The sequence below is a fragment of the Microplitis mediator genome, chromosome 9, assembly GCF_029852145.1.
Source record: "Microplitis mediator isolate UGA2020A chromosome 9, iyMicMedi2.1, whole genome shotgun sequence".
Classification (NCBI taxonomy): Eukaryota; Metazoa; Arthropoda; class Insecta; order Hymenoptera; family Braconidae; genus Microplitis; species Microplitis mediator.
Genome location: NC_079977.1, coordinates 4,658,916 through 4,682,124, shown reverse-complemented (window position 1 = coordinate 4,682,124; position 23,209 = coordinate 4,658,916). Strand labels below are relative to the sequence as shown.

Below are 23,209 nucleotides of genomic sequence, written 5' to 3'. Positions count from 1 at the left end.
GTTTTTTTTTTTGATTCTGTATTAAAAATTTGAAAAATATCAAAATTCTCATAAAAATTTCTAGTTTTTTTTTATTTAAATTACAAAGGTCAAAATTGTATTTAAAATTTGTTTTTAAATTCTCAATCCTTTAAAAAATGTTTAAAAATTTCCTCAACTTCAATAATTTCAAGACAATAAAATTTGAACAAAGAAATTTCTCATAAAAATAATAATTATAAAAAAATAAATAACTGTCCAATATTTTCTAGTGATTTCTTCAGGGAGATAAAAAGTAATCAATTATTTTTGCAGACACTGCGCTTGACCTCTTGACTCATTCCGATACTTATATTATCTTTTCTTCATTAATTATTATTCTCATTATTAACAATCTAATAAAAATTGCTCTCAATATTTTAAAAAATTAAATAACAAACTACAAAATACATTTTTTTTTTCAGCAAAGCTGCAATTATCGCATCTAAATCTAACAGATAAAAAACATAAATAAAAAAAATTATCAGTAAGATTATGAGTACCTACTATCTTGTCTCTCTTAATACTCTACACTCTCTCAAGTCTCGAGTCTTAAAAGCATGAGTCATACTCTTCAACTCGCGAGAGTGCAATACTCCCTAGATATCCAACATTCTCTTTTCCCGCAACTCGCTTACTTTACTTACATTACCCGAGATGAGGGAATTTACGACACAACTACGTACATAAATAAATAAATAAATATATATATATTTTATCTTTAATGAAAATTTATCATTTTTAAATTACAATAACATACTTTTTATACTTTACTCAAAATAACAAAAAAATATAAATCTCTCCCTTCATCAAGAAAATTATTCTGACCCACATTAAAAAAAAATTAACAATTGTTTACAAAAATTGATAATTAATGTTCTCATTAAAGTTACTAATAAATATAACAAAGTATTGATTATTGATAAAGAAAATTCTTGAATCAATAAAACTTTTCTTTTGTTAAAAAATGTTTCTTTTGCTAAGTGTATTGTGACTGAGTAATTTTTACTATCTTACTGATAACCTTTTACTTGAAAGACTGAGAAAAAATGACCTGGAAATATTTTATTTTGTTTTTTTTGTACTCAAAGAAAATGTCGTGCAGTCAGCAGACACTTAGTAATTTTCGAATTTTTTTTTGAACAGTTGAATTTAAAAAGAAAAAGAAAACTAAAAATATGCACATGTAGAGAATTTAAAAAACTACAAGTGTAATTTTTTCAAATACTTTTTTTTTCATAATTTATTGTCGAAAAAGAAATTCAAAAATTATTAGACGATGGCTAATTTCAGTATTATGAAGTGAGCAGACAATTTTGAATTTTTTTTTCAACAATTGAGTTTGAAAAAAAAAAAAAAAACTAAAAATATGCACATGTAGAAAATTTCAAAAACTACAGGTGCAATTTTTTCAAATTATTTATTGTTTGTAAAAAAATCCAAAAATTATTAGACGTCAGCTAATTTCAGTATCAAAAGAAAATGTGATATTGAAAATTTTTAGTCTAATATTTTTTCAGTGAAAAAAATTGAAGATTTCATTCAAAGTTATTCTGTTAATCAACGAAATCTGTTTAGTTAAAGATGTACTCATTTCATTTTTTTTTTTTTTTCAAAATAGTGGGAATAAATGTCGATTTTTTACTGTCAAGAAATTATTTTTCAAAATAGACATGAAATGAATGATGCAATAAATTTTACATACTCAATTTTTTGATCATGTATAATTTTTTTAGTACATCTATACACTAATTTTTACGTATATGCAGACCATAAGGTATTTTTTTTTAGAAAAAAGTAATAGGATGTGAAAAAATTTCAATTAAAATTTATTAAGAATTTTAAAAAATTGATTGTGATTTTGGTTTAAAAAAAATTTGAAATTTATTCAAATGAAAAATCGAATTTCAAAAATTCTTCAAGAATTTCAAACAAGAAAAAAAAAATTTTTCTCGAAGCTAAAGAAAAGTAAGTTGTTACAAGTCACATAATAGCAGAATGACTAGTAAATAGTAACTAGTGAGTAGGGACTAGTGTAATGTTTGATTTAGGATTGAGTGCGCAGGTAGACGGTTTAAGATTATGTTATGTACAATAAGCTAGATTGTTGATGTCGAAGTTGTTCATTGGCTGTGTTCGTTACTTTCATGATTAGCTCTACGTATGTATGTATGTATGTATGTATAGATGTATGAGTAGACAGATTTATAACAACCGGTTTGTGACCGTTTTCGCGAGACGCCTTCATCCTATTCGATCCGTAGATCTTTCTAGGTCTACATTTTTAAGTTTTTATAAATACTTATTTGTAGGACAATTGAGCAGTTAGTTTTTTTTTTTTAATTTATTTAATTAATGGGGAGTTTGAAAAAACTATTATTGATTGGTTGTGTTTAGACAATTGTTTGAGATGGACGATTAGATGATTATATAGTGCGTTAAGTCGTCATCGAAAAGGGTGTTTAAGTATTTATTAATTCGGATTGATTAAAATAGAATTTAGAATTTGTTATTTATGACACAGACGATTGGAGTGGGAAATTATTTTTATTTCTTTAAATTTTTGTGACGAACGACCGATTTTACGAGATTTTTAATGAGACAAAAGTTGTAGGAAATCAAATTTTTTTTTAAATTAATGGTAATGACAGCTACTTGTCTTCAATATTTACTAAGATATTAATAATTGTAACTACGGTTTTTAATTAATTGAAATTTTTATGGTCACTTTTTATCAACGGCAATATTTTAGAAACTTTGAAGATAAATAAATATAGTCATTGTAAAGGAAATTGAATTTCCTACAATTTTTGTCCCCACGAAAAATTCGTAAATTTAATAATTCAGCTGACGCGATTTTAAGTCTGAAAATTGAATTTTAAAAAATTTTACCGCGAAAACTTTTAAAATGAATTTTAGTTTTTTCAGTCAGACCAAAGTTACAATAAATTAAATTTTATTTTCATGTAACATGCAGCCGACTAACCGTCATAAGCCTGGTCTAGGGGACAGGGGAAATTTTTTTTGAAATTTCAGTCTCCCTATTAATTATTTAATTACAGGGTGGCCACAAACTGGGAATATCATGGAAATGTCAGGGAATTTTGAAAAGGATCCGGCAATTTTATTGCGACAGTTCAAAATTTTTGAATTTTTCAATAATACACTAGTCAGAAAAATTAAGGGATAAAATGATCGCACAGTCGACCCGTCATAAGCCAGGTCTAGTAATAATTGTAATGTAAAGAATAATAATGACTAAATATATTTAACATATATTCACAATATATTCTATCAATTATATTTTAAATATAAAGTCAATATATTTTGTATATATTTCTTTGAACTTTTACTGCCTTTATGATTATCCATAAAAAATATATTATACATATAACTTCATTATATTGAACATATATTTTATATATACGAAAATCGGCCAAAAGTTATATATTCCATATATATTCTATTTATATTTTTTTTTATATGTAGCATATATTCGTTTATATTTTCAGTATATTTGACGTATATTTTTGTTATATTACGTTTATATATGATTTATATGTAGAAATATATTTTTAATATATTCAACATATAAATTTTTTCCATAGGGGTGGTATTAATTAGTAATAATAATAATAATTGTTATTGATCAACATAATGCTCAATAAAACTTTTAAATTGTAATTAATCATTACAATTATCAACAATAATTAATATTTATAAAATTATTATTCGCGAAAGATCGATAGTAAATTTTCATCATTAATTTTGATATTTGTTCCCGTTAGTTTATAATTTATCGAATTTTAACGGAGGCTTACAACGGGATGTCTGCTACGAAACTCAAAAAAGTGGTCAAGTAGTCGCTGTTTGGACTCAGTACCTGCTGATTAAGGGGAGAGACATTAAGGGTAGTCTACTATATATAACATATTTTCCAAAAATTTGCTCAAATTTTTTAAAAAATTTCACCAAAAAATTCTAAATCCCAAAAATAAATATACTAATATTTATATTTGTATAATACACATATATATTATTTTTTTTTTAGAAAAATAAATATTTAAAAAGCGATATCCCAAAATGCCTCGACCTTAACCTCTAGCGTTTCAACGAGGACATACGCAAGTAAAGAAAAAATAACCAACTGGAGTAGAGTAGAGTGTGTACGAGGGCGTTGCGAAAACTATTTTGAGAATCATGCGATACAGACATATATATTTATATATATATATATATATATACTATATATATGTATAACGGTTAAAAGGGAGTATGAAAAGACACGAGAGAATTGATAAAACGTCTTGACTCTTTAATGTTTGTTAGACGACATTAAATCCTAAGGTTTAAGATCATCATCATCATCATCATATTTATGTCCTTTTAAATTCTTCTAATAATATATACATATATGTATTTATTACTTTATTAAACTTGATGTAACAGTTGATCGAGTTAAAAGGTTCAAATACAAATAAAATGACTCCGTATTATTATTATTATTGTGCATTGTATAGATAATTTTAACTGAGTAGTTTATTTTATTAAACTAAAAAGACTTTGATGGAGGAAATAAATTATTGTTAATAGTAAATTGTTATTTAAATGCTATGCATATATATTTATATATATATTTTTTAAATAGATGAAATGTTTTTATTAAAATAGGCGACAGTGATGTAGATAAGGATAAATAATGGTCGCGGTGTTATATAAATATTTATTTATAAGCTGAGGTGAATGTTGGGGTTTTTTGGTTTGCGTTGAGTTTAAAGGGTAGTTTTATTTATGAGCATTGTGACTGTAGTCAGCTTAGATTATACTGAGCTCAAGTCAGAGATATTTATTTATTTAAGTAAGAAATAGTATTTCTATTAGTAAGAAATTATAAGGTATTAAAATGAGGTAAAACTTTAATTTTTATAAAAATATCTGATGATACTGAAGTTAGCCGACGTCTAATAATTTTTAGTTTTTTTTTTTAATTTTTACAAATTAGCAGAAGTTCGGGTATAAATTTTACTCTCGGAAATTATTCGTCACTAAAAAAAATTTTTAAATTTCTCAAAATAAATTTTAATCACAATTTTCTAATACCGAAGTTAGCCAACGTCAAATAATTTTTGATTTTTTTCAAAACGATAAATTACGAAAAAAAAAATATTTTAAAAAATTGCACCCATAGTTTTTTTAATTTTCTACACGAGCACATTTTTAGTTTTTTTTTTTTTGCAATTGATTTCATAAAAAAAATAAATCTCAAAATTTATAATTGTCTACTGACTTCAAAATTGTAGTAATTGTTTTTTTAAATTTTGGAATTTTCATAAATTGCAGAAGTTCGGGTATAAATTTTACTCTCGGAAATTATTTGTACCTAAAAAAAATTTTTTAATTTCTCAAAATAAATTTTAGTTCAAAAAATTTTCTAATACTAAAGTTAGCCAACGTCAAATAATTTTTGATTTTTTTCAAAACGATAAATTACGAAAAAAAAAATATTTAAAAAAATTGCACCCATAGTTTTTTTTAATTTTCTAAGTGTGCATTTTTTGACTTTTTTTTTTTGCAATCGATTTCATCAAAAACAATAACTTCCCAATTTTTCGAAAATCGTCGATTTTCTTAGCGGGAAGTTAAAAATCCCAAAATTTGTAATTGTCCACAAATTTAATTCTTAAATTTATAATTAAAAAATTTAATAAAAAATATTGTATAGACAAAGACAAACACCTTGATATTATTACTCACGGTAATTACCGCAATTAACCACGATTAATTAGTCACTTATTCTACCCTCGATGTATACAAGAGATCGTGGCATCCTCGCTCGCGCGCAAACTCTATCCTCAATTCTCTAGAGTGTTACTATACTGCATCTACATACACTTTAAACTCTTTACCTCTGCTTTGTTCGCTAATTAATTGCTCATTAATCTAATCAGAAATTAATTAAAGTAAAAAATACGACAAAATATAATAAAAAAAAAAAAATTATGTAACAGCGGACAAGCGAATCGTAAACGTTCATCCCCTTTTCAAGAGAATACGCGGAATGCGGGGGAGAATAATGCAAAGAAAAAAAATATATATGTATATATGTATATATATATATATAGAAATGAGTAAAGGAAATATATACATATATAGTAGGGCACAGAATAGTGAACAGCTGCCAGTGGAAAGGTTTTCAGTGGCCCCATAACCCCCATGCAATTCATCCATGCGTTGGAGCAGCCCGTGGGCTGTAGCCACGTTTAACTTCTTGCTACTTCAATACTACAAGAGTTTTACTATATATAGTAGTTAGTAGACCCTCTATATTTTTTTCACTTTTAAATAAAAGGATAAAGCCAAGCTCGAGTGGTCCCTCACGATTTAATTTTTTTTTTTTACAAATGCCATCAACCTTTCAATAAAAATATCAAATGTATTACAAAAATAATTGTTGTTTCAGTGATTAAAAGTCGGTTGTTTACTTTTGTGAACTGATAAAAATATATATATCGATATCTTGATACTTGAGTAACTGCGATATCGTATGGGCATTCAAGTTTATGAATGTGGTAATTTATTTATTAGGCAGGAAATTGTTAATCTTTTTTAGGGGAATGTAATTTTTTGTAGTTTTTGAATGAAAACTTATACTCAGAATATTTTTTGTGGTAAATAGAGGCAATAAAATATCATTTTTTATTTTTTTATGAGTTTTTGGGCCTTTGAGTTAGAAAATAAGGGCGGGAAATATTTGAAATAATTAAAAACGCATTAGAAAAAATATTTTTAGAATTATTTTTTACCCAACATGTAATTTTCTTTTAAAAAAAGAAAAAAAAACTGAATATAAGAAAAAAAAAAATTTCTCATAAAAATCAGTGTAGAAAATTTACTAAGAAAATTTTGTTATAAAAAATTAGATAAATTGTGATCTTATAAGTGTTCTATTACGGACACGGAAAAAAATTAAAAAAAAAACCCAAATATAAGAAAAAAAAAAAAATTATCCATAAAAATCATAATGAAGAAAATTTTGTTATAAAAAATTAGATAGATAGCGGTCTTATAAGTGTTCTATTACGGACACAAAAAAAAAACCCCAACAGAAATAAAAAAAATTTTCCCATAAAAATTAATGATCCTGAAGTTAGCAGACAATTCAAAATTTTCGGATTTTTTTTTCAACAAATCAATTACAAAAAAATAAAAACTAAAAATATGCACATGTAGAAAATTTAAAAAACTACAGGTGCAATTTTTAAAAATTTTTTTCTTTTCAAATTTACCGCCTAAAATAAAATTTAAAAATAATTAGATGGCTGCTAACTTCAGTATCATTAAAAATTGGTGTAGAAAATTTACTGAGAAAATTTTGTTATAAATACTGATCTTATAAGTCTTCTATTACGGACACTAAAAACAAAACCCCAATAAAAATAGAAAAAAAATTTCCCATAAAAATCATGATGTAGAAAATTTTTTTAAAAATGGTCTTATAAGTGTTTTCTTAGACACTTCAAAAAAAAAATTTGTTAAAAAAAAATCTTCAAGTAAAGGAAAAATTTTATCCTAAAAATCATAATGTAGAAAATTTACTAATAAAATTTTATCATAAAAAAGTATTTAAATAGCGATCTTATAAGTGTTCTATTACGGTCACTAAAGAAATTTTTTTTTAAAAAACACCGGGTAAAAAAAAAAATTTCCCATTAGAATCATAGTGTAGAAAATTTTGTTATAAAAAATTAACTAAATAATGATCTCATAAGTGTTCTATTACGATCACTAAAAAAAAAAAACAAAAAAACCTCAATATAAGTAAAAAAAAATTTTTCTATAAAAATCTTCATATAAAAAATCATGTATGATATAAATAGCGATCATATGTGTTCCATTACGGACACAAAAAAAAAGTATCTAGTTTTTGTTCCTAGACTAGATCACTAAAAACTATGTGACAAGAAATTAATTAAATTAGCAAAAATAAATCAAATTTAACGGTTGTCAAAGACCTCAATCAAAAATTTATTGAATCAAATAAATAAATAAAAAAAAAATGAAAATTACAAGATACCCGAATTCTCGATCTTATATATATTAATGACCGTCCAACAAAAATTGGAAAGTTATTTGAGTATGACAAATGATACATCGAAACCCAAAATAACATACATATAGATATATATTTAAACGTGAGAATGTCCACTCGTTAATTTGGATCGACTATATCGCGTATACTTACGAAAAAAAAAAAAAAATTAAAACCGTAGTAAAATAAAAAAATACGAGTGTTGCCCGCAATATCTCTAAAGAACCAGTTCTCGCGTTAAATTGGCGGTTCTCACGCACCCAGACCCAATAGTTTACTATACTGTTGACTGTTGTCTGTTGAACATACTGGGGATTGGGGAATGGAATAGTGTAGGCTTCATTGGATCGGAGTAATTACACGGGCCATCAAGTCTCCAACAATCAACACCAAGACGGCATGAGAACCTCTGGTGGCACTGGATAAGAGGAGAAGAGAAGAGATGCGACCTGATGCTGTTTTATTATTTCATTTTTATTTTTATTTTTAATAAAACCCCCGGACAACGGGAATGCCATTTGCTCACTCACTATATCTACAACTACAACTACAACTACAACTAAAACTACAACTATACTATACTCTATACTATTATATTCTATATATAATACTACGTAGTACGCACTATCGTTTGATTTCGAGGCCAAGGGTACTATTTTAAAATATTTCTTATCATTTTATTTTAATAACTATTTTTAAATTATTCATTTTAAAATAAAATAAAGCAATAATTATTTTTTTTATTACTTGTCATAACAATTAAAATTATTACTTTTGCTGGTGACTCATACGTCGAACAAAAAAAATATTAAGATAAAGAACAAATAAAAAAAAAATTGAATGAGTAATCATGAGGAAAATTGATTTGTTTTATATATATTCAAATTCGTGGTAAATAAATTCAAGAAAATATGAATCATTTTTATGAGTTATCAAAATCAATAGTCAATTTATTTAATTTATAATTAGTTGTAATAATTTTTTGAGGTGAGCAAAAATTACGCATAGTAAAGACAAGTAGACGTCATACAAAAAAAATTTATTGACAAGAAATATTTTGCATGAATTCGACTAAAATTTGCTTGAGGAAAAAATTTTTGTTTTAAATTTATAATAAAAAGATATAAGTAAAGATGTTTTGCACCAAGAAATTATTTTTTTGTAGATAATTATTGCAAAAAACATTCAATTTAAAAATTTTACTCTAATTAAAAAATTAAAATTTTATTGATCAGTCAAATAAATTTTTAAAAAATTTTCAAACTTAAAATCACTGTATCTTTTAAACTATTGATTTTTAAAAAAATTCAAAGAGACTAAAATTGTAGGAAATTTAATTCTCTACAACTTTGTTCCTCATGAAAATTTAATTAAAACCGTTATTTTAAAAGTTAGTGGCATAAATTTATAAGACTAAAATTTTTTTGAGGAAAAAAATTTTTTTTTTAATTTTTAATAAAAAATTATGAATAAAAATTTTTTGCAACAAGAAATCATTTTTGTGTAGACAATTATTGCAAAAAAATCAATTTAAAAATTTTACTCTGATTAAAAAATTAAAATTTTATTGATTTGTCAAATAAATTTTTTCAAAAAGTTTCTAACTTAAAATCGCTGTATCTTTTAAACTATTGATTTTTAAAAAAAGTCAAAGAGACAAAAATTGTAGGAAATTTAATTCTCTACAACTTTGGTCCTCATGAAAATTCAATTAAAACCGTTATTTTAAGAATTAGTGGCGTAAATTTATAAATTTTTCCATCGATCTTTTAATCAAATAAATTAATAAGAAATTTAATTTCCTCCACAATTAACAAAACGTCCACTTGAATAATTATCGACCTTTTCACACTGACAAGTAATCGATATCTCTAATTGACTAAAAAAAATTTCTACTCCAAACAATCGTATCTTCAAAACTATGAGCCCTAAAAAAAAAAGTAGATGAGTAAAAAATTGTAGGCAATTAAATTACCTTTCTAACGAGCCCCCAAAAAAATATATAAGAAATATATATCACAATGAATTCTATATATAGTAAATAAATGACTTACTTGCGGACTAATTTAAATGATCGATAAATTATAATGATTTCTAAATATAAATACAAATGATAATGACATATAGTAAAAAGGATGTTGGATGGTATTTTTTTATCGTTACGAATAGAAACCGGAACTTAAATGTTCGTGCGCAGAATCGATTATAATCGAGCTCGAGCAACTGCACAACGTACTCCTGTACTGGTCGTGCATAAGAAGCAGCCCCGGAGGCGGAGGGTTTTGTTCATCCACCAAATCCAGCTACACTATTCCCGGGCCATATTTATAAATATATAATAAATGTATATATACATGCAAATATATCAGTATGATTATCAACTAAAATTCCCTCTACGTTAGCTACAAAATTCCATTGATATTAAAAAAAGACAACATTTAAATATTTATTAATTAACGCGTCGCATGACAAATGAAATTAATAAATATTCAGTAGATTAAAAATAAAAAAAAAATTAATTTATAAATTCAATGGCTTTCCCTTTATTCAAATTTTAATTAAAAATGCGGCCAAGTGTCAGTCGCATTAAAAAAAATTTTTTGTATTTCGCGGTTTATTTTTTAAAATTTGTTAATTATATTTTGGATTTATGATTAATTAAGAAGGATATTAGACAGGTGAATTTGTAAAATTATTATTTTGTAAAATAAATGCACGTGCAATTTCGGCAGGAGCCGGCCGGCGTCCAAGCGGACGAGGACCAGAAACAACGCCATCAAACGTTTTTATATTTACGTATATTTTTGTGGGGACATTTTTATATTTTTAAGGTTGTAATTAATATTTTTTAATGTAGATTTTAATTGAAATGTGTACTCACGTATTAGACGAATTGTTGGTGCACAAAAATCGGCGGGAGCACTAGTATTTAACACTTTCCTCACGATCCTTGCCTGCTTAGTTCACTCAACTTGACGCCGAAACTTATGCGCATTTCCCGGCGCGCATTTTAATCCTGATGATATTGCCGCCATCTTGTGAATTTATTTTGTATGATAAATCGATATTTTTATAATCGATATATCGAAAGTTATATTTTGCGATTATTTAATGTTTGAATTTTTTATTTTATTTGTCTTTTTTAATAACAAAACTTTTATTATATTTTGAAATTCCCGCGAACATAAATGATTTCAAATAATTATCTTTTAATTAATTAATTGTCTGATAATTATTAAGAAATAGTAAGAGTTCAATTTATTAATCATAATTTTTTAAATTTTTGGGTAAATTTATAATTTGAAAATTATTAAGTAATATTTGAATCATTAACTATTTTTAAAAAATTAGAAATTCATTAATGTGCATTCCGAAATTTTTTTTTTTAATATTTTGAAAATTTCTATCATATTCTGCCGGCATTTTATTTTTATTATGATTTTTAATTTTTCTCCCATTTCTAATAATTTATTTTTCGAATGTTTAAATTTACCGCGCAAGTAATGAGAGTAATTAATAAATTATTGATGAAAATAAAAGATTTCGAGTATATTTTATAGTCTAATTAATATAATTATTGAAATAAATTTTAATAAAATTGTGAAATTTCAATTTTTAAATTTCGCGCCAAGATGGCGCTATTGCGCGTCACTGTGTTCGATGTGCAAATGTTTGCTAAAGGGGGACGGTCGATGAATCGCAAAATCGATTGCTTTGTATCAACTGACGGTTCGATAGCGGCAGTCAGTATCATCAAAAATGGCAGTAGTAGTCCAGATCCTTTGTTACGTTGAAATTGAAACACAGTATCGCAGTTAATTCGCGAAATTATCCATAAAATTTATTACTCAAAGTCATTGTTTAATTAAAATGTCCAGTGTTTGTAAAATTAAAATTGTGTAAAGTGTCTGTGGTGGTTAAGTGTTGAGTGTTCAGTGCTAGTGTAAAGTGTCGCGAATTGCTGATGCTGATGACTTCCAAATTCCTGAGCAAAATCATCTGGCATCGTCTGGTGGGAAATAGCAGTTAAGTGACGTTTTTTAGCTGCAATACACTTGGATCAATTTAATTTAAATCTCCAAGTGTATTAGGATACCCTTCTGCACATTATTTCCCCACCAAGGTTCGTTCAAACACTTGCGTGTTTTTTTTTGTTTTCTATTTTTTAAATATTTTTCTATCATATTCTGCCACCATTTTATTTTGACTTACGATTTTTAATTTTCTCCAATTTCTAATAATTAATTTTTCGAATATTCAAACTTACCGCGCAAGTAATGAGAATAATTAATAAATTATTGATGAAAATAAAAATTTTCGCGTATGTTTCTACTCTAATTAATATAATTATTGACACAAATAAATTTTAATGAAATTATTAAATTTCAATTTTTAAATTTCGCGCCATTGGCGCTACTGCGCGTCACTGTAATTAACGTTCAAATTTTTGCTAAAATGGGGGGTGAGAGAATCGCAAAGTCGATTGTTTCGTATCAACTGACGGTCCAATAGCGGCAGTCAGTATTCGACAATGGCAGTAGTAGTCCAGATCCTTCTTTATGTTTGAATTAAAACACAATATCGCAGTTAAGTCGTGTAATTCAGCAGTGATTGTAAAATTTATCTCTTGTTAATTTAAATTATGCAAAGTGTCTGTGGTTCTTAAGTGTTGAGTGTTTAGTGCTAGTGTAAAGTGTTGCGAATTGCTGATGCTGATGACTTCCAAGTTCCTGAGCAAAATCATCTGGCATCGTCTGGTGGGAAATAGCAGTTAAGTGACGTTTTTTAGCTGCAATACACTGGGAGCAATTTAATTTAAATTTCCAAGTGTATTAGGATACCCTTCTGCACATTATTTCCCCACCAAGGTTCGTTCAAACACCCGTGTGTTTTTTTTTTTTCAATTTTTTAAATATTTTTCTATCAAATTTTGCCGCCATTTTATTTTGACTTACAATTTTTAATTTTTTAAATAAAAAAATTTTATGATCCCGTTAGCAGACAGTTCAAATTTTTGATTTTTTTTTTCCCCAATTTAACTAAAAAAAAAAATCTAAAAATATGCACATGTAGAAAATTCAAAAAACTATAGACACAATTTTTCAAAATATTTTTTTTTTGAAATTTATCTCTTTTAAAAAAATTTCAAAAATTATTAGTCGGCTGACTTCAGTATCCGAGAAACTTTTAAAATTCCCGCGAATAATTTTTTAAAATCCAAATTAATAATTTGAAAATTAATTAGTTTTTAAATTTCCAATTTTAATTGTTATTTAAATAATTAATTACTCAATAAGTGTAAGTACGTTTCATTAAAAACCTCACAAGAGGAACCGGTGCCGCCATCTGTCAGTGACATCGAAAACAAGCGCAGTGACGGCAACAAAAAAATAAAAATTCCCGTTAAACAAATCCCCTGCTGCACGTAGACAAACAAAAAAAAACCAAATAAATTACAGATGGCTTCCATAAACTGTAACAGCAATGAGTGAAGTAGAATTGTGGCGCCAATTTTTTTCCATCAGTGATTAAATAAATAAAAATAAATAATAAAGTGGATAAATAAATAAAAACAGCCTCAATATGCCGGCTTTTTTAAAGCATATTGAGGTAGAAAATTTCAAATCCTACAAGGGTAAGCTGGTGATCGGGCCACTTAAGTCATTTACCGCCGTCGTCGGACCCAATGGATCAGGTTGGTTATGTTTGGCGTCAATTTATTATTTTTCCCACCAATTTTACTGGCAATTATGTGCCTGCTATAAATTAAAATTTTGTTTTAAACTCACACTTGACTGAATGAATTTGTAATGAATTTTAATGAATTATCAGGTAAATCAAATTTCATGGATGCTATAAGTTTTGTTATGGGCGAAAAGACAAGCAGTTTACGTGTTAAAAGATTCAGCGAACTTATCCATGGAGCATCAATAGGTAAACCAGTGTCACGTAGTGCGTCAGTTACTGCCGTATTTGAGCTGGAAGACGGCAATGAAAAATCTTTTATGCGTTCTGTCCAGGGCTCGTCCTCAGAGCATCGTATCAATGGATCCGTAAGTTGGACCTGGTCCTTAAATCATCAGGACACTTGTCAATTCTTATATAATTTAATCTTTAAAATTATCGCATTAAGTTCAGGAAATTTTTATTGCAAAGCTTGGAGTTTTTACTTTCACTTCTAATCATCGGAATGTAAAATAAATTTTTAAATTTTGGAGGAAAATTTCAAAAATTTTTATTTTTAGGATCCAGATGCAAAAAAAATTTTAAATGAAATTGAGTTTTTAAAATTTTTTTTAGGTGATCTGGCGGTAGATCAATTATCCGGAAGTTGATAGACAAGAATTTTTGGATTTTTTTTACCCAATGAATTACAAAAAACTAAAAATATGCACATGTAGAAAAATGAAAAAACTCTGGGTGGAATTTTTTGAAATATTTTTTTTAATAATTAATCGATTTTAAAAAAATCCAAAAATTATTTATAATACTGAAGTTAGTCGACGGCTAATAATTTTTGAATTTTTAAGAAACCATAAATTATGAAAAAAAAAAAATATTTAAAAAATTGCACCTGTAGCTTTTTCAATTTTCTACATGTGCATATTTTTAGTTTATTTTGTTTTTTGTAATTTGTTGACAAAAGAATTCCAAAAATTGTTAATTGTCTGCTAACATGAGTGTGAATGTAGCAGACAAAAGATTGCTAATGAATAGAGTAAATAATTAATAAAATAAAATTAAAAAAAAATGCGCATTTCAAAAATTTTGAAATTAATAATTGCATTTTTTCAAATTATTTACTCTATATATTTATAATTTTAAATTTGTCTGATGTCTGAAATTAAATATCCGGAAGTTAACAGGCAATAAAAAATTTTTGGATTTTTTTTACTCAATAAATTATGAAAAAAAAAAAAAAACTAAAAATATGCACATGTAGAAAAATAAAAAAACTCTACGTGGATTATTTTTGAATATCTTTTTTTTTATAATTAATCGTTTTTAAAAAAATCCAAAAATTATTTATGATATTGAAGTTAACCGACGTCTAATAATTTTTGAATTTTAAAAAACCATAAATTATGAAAAAAAAAATATTTTAAAAATTGCACCTGTAGCTTTTTTAATTTTCTACATGTGTATATTTTTTTTTTTTTTTTTTTTTTTTTTGTAATTTATTTGTTGAAAAAAGAATTTCGAAAATTTTTAATTGTCTGCTAACATGAGTGTGAATATAGCAGACATCAGACAAAAGATTGCTAATAAATAAAGTAAATAATTAATAAAATAAAGTTAAAAAAAATGCGCATTTAAAAATTTTTGAAATTAATAAGTGCATTTTTTCAAAACACTATTTTTTTATTTATTTACAATTTAAAATTTATCTGTCTACTACATTCACACTCATGCTAACTGCAAGATAATTATTTGACGCCGGCTAACCAGTAAATAAATTACAAAAAAAAACTAAAAATATACACATCTAGAGAATTGAAAAAGCTCTAGGTGGAATTTTTCCAAATATTTTTTTTTCAATAATTTATTGTTTTTTATAAAATCCAAAAATTATCAAACGTCGTTCCCTTCATGATACCGAACTTAGCTGACGTCTAATAATTTTTGGATTTTTTTTCTGAACGGTAAATAATAAAAAAAAATATTTGAAAAAATTCCACCTATAGTTTTTTGAATTTCCTGTACGTGCATATTTTTATTTTTGCAATCAATTTCTCAAAAAAAAATCCCAAAATTTTTAATTGTCTGCTATTTTCAGAATCTTACTCCCTTCAGTATCTCAATGATTAAAATACCAAATTTTAAGCTTTGAAATGAATTTTTTTTGGGGTTCGTCAGATAATTTTAGTGCATTGAATTTAAAAAAAGTATTAAGCTGATACTAATAACAGTACAATAAAAATTTTAGGTGGTGACGAGTCAAGTCTATCTAACAGAATTAGAACATCTAGGGATAAATGTAAAAGCTAAAAATTTCCTGGTATTCCAAGGAGCCGTCGAGTCAATCGCGATGAAGAATCCGAAAGAAAGAACGGCGCTCTTTGAGGAAATCAGTAACTCCGGTGCCTTGAAAGCTGAATACGAGCGTTTGCGTACAGAAATGTTGCGCGCCGAAGAAGAGACCCAATTTTCTTACCAAAAGAAAAAGGGAATCGCAGCGGAACGTAAAGAAGCTAAACTAGAAAAAGAGGAAGCCGAAAAATATCAACGTCTCAAAGAAGAGTACGTTGAGAAACAGATAGAGTTGCAATTGTTCCGTCTCTACCATAACGAAAAGGACATCGAGGATCTGGAGAACAGCCAGAAAAAACGTCAGCATGATTCGGAAAAAGTTGAGAAGAAGAAGGAAAAAGCCGAGGAAGTTTTGAAGGAGCGAAAGAAGGAGGTAGGTAAATTGACTAGAGAATTAGCTAAAGTAGAACAGGATATCAGGGAAGTTGAGGCAGAGATCACCAAAAAACGTCCGACGTTTATTAAGGCCAAAGAACGCGTAGCTCATATGCAGAAGAAGGTTGAGTCTGCCCACAAATCCCTTCAGCAGGCGCGTGCTGCTGACGAAGCGCACAAAAAGGACATCGCGGAGCTGCAGGAAGAGCTGAGAAAAGTAGAAGAGGCCAAGGCCGCCTACGAAGCCTCCATCGCTGGTCAGTCCCAGCAGCAGGGCCGCGATGTCCAGCTAGAGGACGAACAAGTCAGCGAATACAATCGGCTGAAAGAAGAAGCCGGCAAGCAGTCGGCGCGGTACCTCCAGATGCTGGATTCCATAAACCGGGAGCAAAAGTCCGACCAAGATCGTCTGGACAACGAGAGCCGCAAGCGCACGGAAATTGAAAATAAGCTCAAGCAGAAGGGTCACATGAGAGACGAGGCACTGAAACGCGTGGAAAAACTTGAGGAACATATCAAGACCTCGGAAGCTGCACTAGAAGAACAGAAAAAACTGCGCGCTGATTTGCAGAACGACGTCGGCTCCTCTAAGGACACGATACAGCGGCTTCAGCGCGAGCTGGAAAATATTTCCGAGCAGTTGGGCGACGCTAAGGTCGACAAACATGAGGTCGCGAGGACCAAGAAGAAGACGGAGATCGTGGAAAATTTCAAGAGATTGTTCCCGGGGGTTTATGACAGGATGTATAATATGTGCGAGCCGATTCACAAAAGGTACAACGTTGCTGTTACTAAAGTACTGGGTAAGTATATGGAAGCCATCGTCGTCGACACGGAGAAAACAGCGCGACAGTGCATCCAGTATCTCAAGGAACAGTATCTGGAACCGGAGACTTTTTTACCTTTGGATTACATCCAGGCCAAGCCGTTGAAGGAACGTCTGAGGAACATCAAGGAGCCGAAAAATGTAAAATTGTTGTATGACGTTTTGCATTTCTCGCCTAAGGATATTGACAGGGCGGTTTTGTTTGCTACAAACAATGCTCTGGTCTGCGAAACTCCCGAGGATGCCAACAAAGTCGCCTATGAGCTGGACAAAAAAACCCGATACGACTGCGTCGCCTTGGACGGAACCTTTTATCAGAAAGCGGGAATTATTTCCGGAGGTAGTTTGGATTTGGCGAAAAAAGCGAAACGTTGGGACGAAAAACAGATGTCGCAACTTAAAGCCCAGAAGGAAAAGTTGACAGAGGAACTGCGCGAGTGTTTGAAAAAATCGCGCAAGGAGTCGGAGCTCAATACGATCGAGTCGCAGATCCGGGGACTGGAGACCAGGCTGAAGTACAACAAGAGCGATTTGGTTGCTACCAAAAAGCAGATAGCGGATTTAGAGAAAGAGCTGAAGAGTTTCCAGGCGGATCTGGACCAGTTTGAGCCGACGATCGCGGTCATTGAGAAGACGATGGCCGAAAGGGACCAAGAGATTCAAAATATTAAAGAGAAAATGAACAACGTAGAGGATGACGTTTTCGCGAGCTTCTGTGAGCAAATCGGGGTGTCAAATATCCGTCAGTACGAGGAACGTGAGCTGAGATCGCAGCAGGAACGGGCCAAGAAGCGAATGGAGTTCGACAATCAGTGCAATCGTATACAAAATCAGCTGGACTTTGAGAAGCAGAGAGACACTGAGAGCAATGTCTTGAGATGGGAACGCGCTGTCCAGGATGCCGAGGACAAGTTGGAGTCCGCGAGGCAGACTGAGGCCAACCAGAAAGCGGAGATCGATAACGACGAGGCTCAGATGGAGAAACTAAAGTCTCTAAGGAATACTAAAAAATTAGAAGTCGATGCCAAGGAGGAAGAAATCGGCAAGTGCCGTCGGGACGTCGGTTCCATTGCTAAGGACATCCAGGCCGTACAGAAGCAGCTCAATAATATCGAGAATAAAATCGAGCAGCGCAAAGCTGAAAGACACGCGATTTTGATGCACTGCAAACTCGAAGACATCGCGATACCTATGATCCACGGGAACATGGAAGACATCGCCGGCGACGCGAACAATGACACCAACAATGACACCCTCAGTACCCAACAGCAGTACGAACGCGAAAGCAGAATAACAATAGACTATTCCATGCTGCCGGACAATTTGAAAGACATCGAGGAAGACGAGATGAAAAAAACTACCGACAAACTCAACAAGGGGATCAATGATCTGCAGAACAACATCCAGAGGATCCAGGCGCCCAACATGAAGGCCATACAGAAGCTGTATCTGGCAAAGGAAAAGCTCCAGGAAACGAACGAAGAGTTCGAGCAGTCGCGTAAAAAAGCTAAGAAAGCCAAGACGCTCTTTGAGAAAGTTAAGAAAGAACGACATGACAAATTCATGGCCTGCTTCGAGCACGTCGCCAATGAAATCGATCCCATCTACAAAAGTCTCGCGAAAAATCAATCAGCTCAGGCGTTTCTCAGCCCGGAAAATCCCGAGGAGCCTTATCTGGACGGCATCAATTACAATTGCGTCGCTCCGGGCAAGAGGTTCCAGCCGATGTCGAATCTCTCGGGAGGTGAGAAGACCGTCGCCGCCCTGGCGCTGCTCTTTGCGATCCACAGCTTCCAGCCCGCGCCGTTTTTTGTCCTCGATGAGATCGACGCAGCCCTGGACAACACGAACATTGGAAAGGTCGCGAGCTACATCAGAGACAAGACCAGCTCGCTGCAGACGATCGTTATTTCTTTGAAGGAAGAATTCTACTGTCATGCTGACGCGCTTATTGGAATTTGTCCGGAAGTCGGGAGCTGTCTGGAGAGCAAAGTACTAACGTTAGACTTAACAACTTATCCTATGAATGTTAATTAAGACTTTTATATTATTTATCTTGTCATTTTATTCGTTCGTTAGTTAGTTATTATAAGTTTCATTTTTCTTTTTTCTTTTTTTTTACTATTATTTAATTAATTAAATAAATATATTAAATATATTTTTCTTTCTAAAACTTAACTTTGAATTTATAACACTTATGTTTCTTGATTTATATTTGATTGTTAATGGGGAAGCTTGTACATAAATCAAAGAAAAGATAATAAAAACATTTTTGAATAATTTATTGACTTATTGAGAGCTTTATAGAATTGAGTTTTTTTCTTTTAAATTTATTAACAAATTTTAATTATAAATTCAAATTTTTATACGATAACTTGTAACTAAATCGATAGAATAAAAATTTTTATTTTTATATATAAGTTTTAAATATGATAATATATTTTTTTATTAGTGTAAGTAATTAAGATGCTGGGAAAATTTTTTGATAGAGGAAAAGTTTGTTTTGATATTTTTTCATTGGTGTAGAAATTGGATCAAATTTTGAGATTTTCGCTTTGATTGAGATTTTAAAAATGAGAAAATTTTGATGTTTCAAAAAAAATTTTAGAAATTTTTATTGTTTATTGCTTTGATTTTTTTTATTTCAATTTCTAGGGGAATTGAGATTTTAAATTTTAAATTGGAGTTCATAAAATTTTACTTTTTCAGAAAAAAATTTGTATACAAAAATAAGTTGTCATTAAATTGATAGAATTAAATTTTTTAATTACAGACTTGATGGTGGGAAAGTTTTAGTTTTGAATTTTTTTTTTTTGGTGTAGAAATTGGTTCAAATTTTAGGATTTCCGCTTTGATTGAGATTTTAAAAATGAGAAAATTTTGATTTTTCAAAAAAAATTTATAAATTTTTATTATTAATTACTTTGATTTTTTTAATTTTAATTTCTAGGGAATTGAGATTTTAAATTTTTAATTTCAAATTGGAGTTCATAAAATTTTACTTTTTCAAAAAAAATTTTTATACAAAATTACGTTGTCATTAAATTGATCGAATGAAATTTTTATTTCATAGACTTGACAGAGGGAAAGTTTCGGTTTTTATTTTTCGAATTTTCATTGGTATGGGACAGAAATTGGTTTAAATTTTGGGATATTTCCGCTTCGATTTTAAAAATTTTTATTTATTTATTACTTTGATGTTTTTTTAATTTTTACGAATACTGAGATTTCATATTTGAGTTCATAAATTTTCGATTTTCCAAAAAAATTTTAGAAGAAATTTTAATAAATTATTACTTTGATATTTTTTTAATTAAAATTTTTTAGGTAATCGAGACTGAATTTCAAATTTCAAATTTGAGTATATAAAATTTTGATTTTTTAGATAAAATTCAACTACAATAATATAAATTAAAAATATGATATTTTACAAAACAAAGTTATAATTTTGATATTTTAAGCTTTCATTGATGTGAATTAAAATTTTTCTGACTTCCGCTTCGATTTACAAAATTTTCATTATTCATTACTTTGATTTTTATTTATTTCAATTTTTACTGAAATTTAAATTTCAAATTTTAAACTTTAGCTATCATACAATTTTGCTTTTTCAGAGAAAATATCTAAAAAAAAAACTGTTTTTGTCACTTACATCCCTTCCCTGGTGGAAATTTTTCTGACTTTTCTCTGAAAAACTCTGAAAAAGTCTTTAGAACTTTAGAACTGAGTTTTGCTGAGAAAATTTCGAAAAATTTCCACCAGGGTTCAGTTCTAACCCTTTCATTTATTTCATTCTTTAGACTTCCATTTTACCCTTCGATAGTCACTTGGACTATAAAATGTTTTATTTTTGAGGTTAAAACATACGTCGATAAATTAATCTTCAAAATTCCAAGGTGTCATCGTAATGCCGAATATGTTTGCTGCCATTTAAAAATTCAAAAAAAATATCCTTCGGAAATTATTGCGACCATAGTCAAATTTACAGTAATTTGTGACCTCATTGTTGTTAATTTTACTATGGCTGTAATTTTTGAACACATGTTTACTTAAATTTCCGTTAGGTGGCCGACGTAGTCCAGGGTCACAGTACTGACAGTAGAAAATTTCAAACAAAAATAATTTTCCATGTATACAAAAAATATTCTTCGTATTTACGAACTTCACACAGTCAGAAAGAAAATTCCCTACTGATATTAAATATTTGACTCAAGAAAATTTTTTGAGAACTTCAATTGCTCGGATAAAGTAGAAATCTTTTCTAACCAAGACAAGTTTTCTTAACTCAAGAAAACCTTGACTTGATTCTGGAAAACTTTTGTTTTCAAATATTTTCTTAACTCATCATTTTTTTCTGTCGATGCACGGAAAAAACGAATTTCGTTCTGATAACAAAAGACGGGATAACGAAAGATTTTGTTATAATGACAAACATGATTAGCTTACGGGAACAAATGAATTTGTGTCGTAATTAAGAAGTCGATTTGTTATGAGAACACATGATCTTTATTATAATAATATCGTCGTATTTTAAAGCCAGCATTTGCTACCGTAAGTAATCTTAGCTTATGACTACAAAAATTTTTGTTAATGCTACAAATTCATTCTGTTACTTTAACAAATCAGTTTTTTTATTGGAACACGACAGTTTTGTTACAGTTACAAACCATTGCTTGGTCCAACGAAGAATTTGCTAGCATTACAAAAACATTGTAATCCCAACGAATGCTTCGTTATCCGTATATTAAGGCAGAATTTTGTTACCGTAAGTTATCTTATCTTATGATCACAAAAAATTTTTTTCCGTGTGGTGCGCGAAATTTAAAAAAATCAAAATTCTCATTGTTTAAAATTTAAAAGTTTATTTAACATTAATTACAATTTAATTATAAATAAAAAAACATATGCGGTTTTAATTAAAAGAAACTGGTCATCGGTTGACTCTGTGCGCCAGCCCAAAAACTTCCCGCTGTTTTCAAGCTCACCTTGGGGGAAATTTTTCGGACTTTTCTCTGAAAAACTCTGAATAAGTCTTTAGAACTTTAGAACTGAATTTTTCAGGGAAAATTACGAAAAATTTCCACCAGGGCGGAAAGCTCGAAAACATTATTATTGGTGAATTTTTGAGCTTTCGAGCTCAAAAAACGGCTAGACCGACAGTATGTAAATTTTCCTGGGAAAAAGAGGACATTTGTTATCGTTTTAATATTTCATCGCTGATATCTTTCAAACTAATAAACCGATTTTGACGTTTGAGGTGGCATTCGACGCAGTTTTTTAGTTTCTAATGTGTTTGAGGGTGCGTACTATTGCGTGGATACATAATATAGCGTGAAGAGGCCCCTCAATTTGCTCTAAGTTTGCCTAAATTCAAAAATCAGCGATTTTCGTGAATTTATGCTGTCGACAATTAAAAAAAAATTTTTTTCACCAACAAGTTCTTTCGATTGCCGCCTTAATCAATCATTCAAATCGGTTCCTTAGTTAAAAATTTATACACACACACACACACACACACACACACACACACACACACACACACACACACACACACACATACAGATACTCGGACATAGTTCTGAAAATAGAATAGTTTCTTAGGACTTCAGAAGGTCGACTTCTGATGAAAACTCAATTTTCGAAAATTAGGGTGAAAAGAATAACTTCTCAAATTTTTTGAAAATCATCGATTTTCTTAGCGGGAAATTAAAAATTTTAAAAATACAATAAATAAGAGCGATAAGTAAAATATTTACAAAGTTTGGATAAAACCCCGCAATAATAAAAGTGAACTAAAAGTTTTCAAATTAAAGTATTAAAAAAACGCGGTAAAAATTTTTAAATATTTTTTTCCCACAAACAGACATTTA

General features: G+C 29.1%; 2 protein-coding genes across 3 annotated transcripts in view; one reads left to right on the top strand and one right to left on the bottom strand.

Annotated features, from left to right (window-relative positions):
* LOC130674263 (A-kinase anchor protein 200-like) overlaps positions 1–11,143 on the bottom strand; it is a 63,315-nt gene extending 52,172 nt beyond the window's left edge. For both annotated transcript variants that reach the window (XM_057479534.1, XM_057479536.1), the window contains exon 1: positions 10,989–11,143. The gene's annotated coding sequence lies outside the window, so the exon portion shown is untranslated. The remainder of the gene's footprint in view (positions 1–10,988) is intronic.
* Positions 11,144–13,555: 2,412 nt separating this feature from the next.
* Positions 13,556–19,641, top strand: LOC130674391 (structural maintenance of chromosomes protein 1A). The gene is made up of 3 exons (XM_057479708.1): positions 13,556–13,802; positions 13,940–14,160; positions 16,035–19,641. The coding sequence occupies exons 1-3, from the start codon at positions 13,691–13,693 to the stop codon at positions 19,374–19,376; spliced, it is 3,675 nt and encodes a 1,224-aa protein (XP_057335691.1). The 5' UTR covers positions 13,556–13,690; the 3' UTR covers positions 19,377–19,641.
* The last annotated feature ends 3,568 nt before the right edge of the window (positions 19,642–23,209 follow it).

What these genes read in the sequence shown, in the direction of transcription:
- LOC130674391 (XM_057479708.1), top strand. Translation starts at nt 13,691, where the DNA reads ATGCCGGCTTTTTTAAAGCATATTGAGGTAGAAAATTTCAAATCCTAC. An exon ending in CGTCGGACCCAATGGATCAG is followed by an intron (nt 13,803 to 13,939) that starts GTTGGTTATGTT and finishes ATGAATTATCAG; the next exon opens with GTAAATCAAATTTCATGGAT. An exon ending in AGCATCGTATCAATGGATCC is followed by an intron (nt 14,161 to 16,034) that starts GTAAGTTGGACC and finishes TAAAAATTTTAG; the next exon opens with GTGGTGACGAGTCAAGTCTA.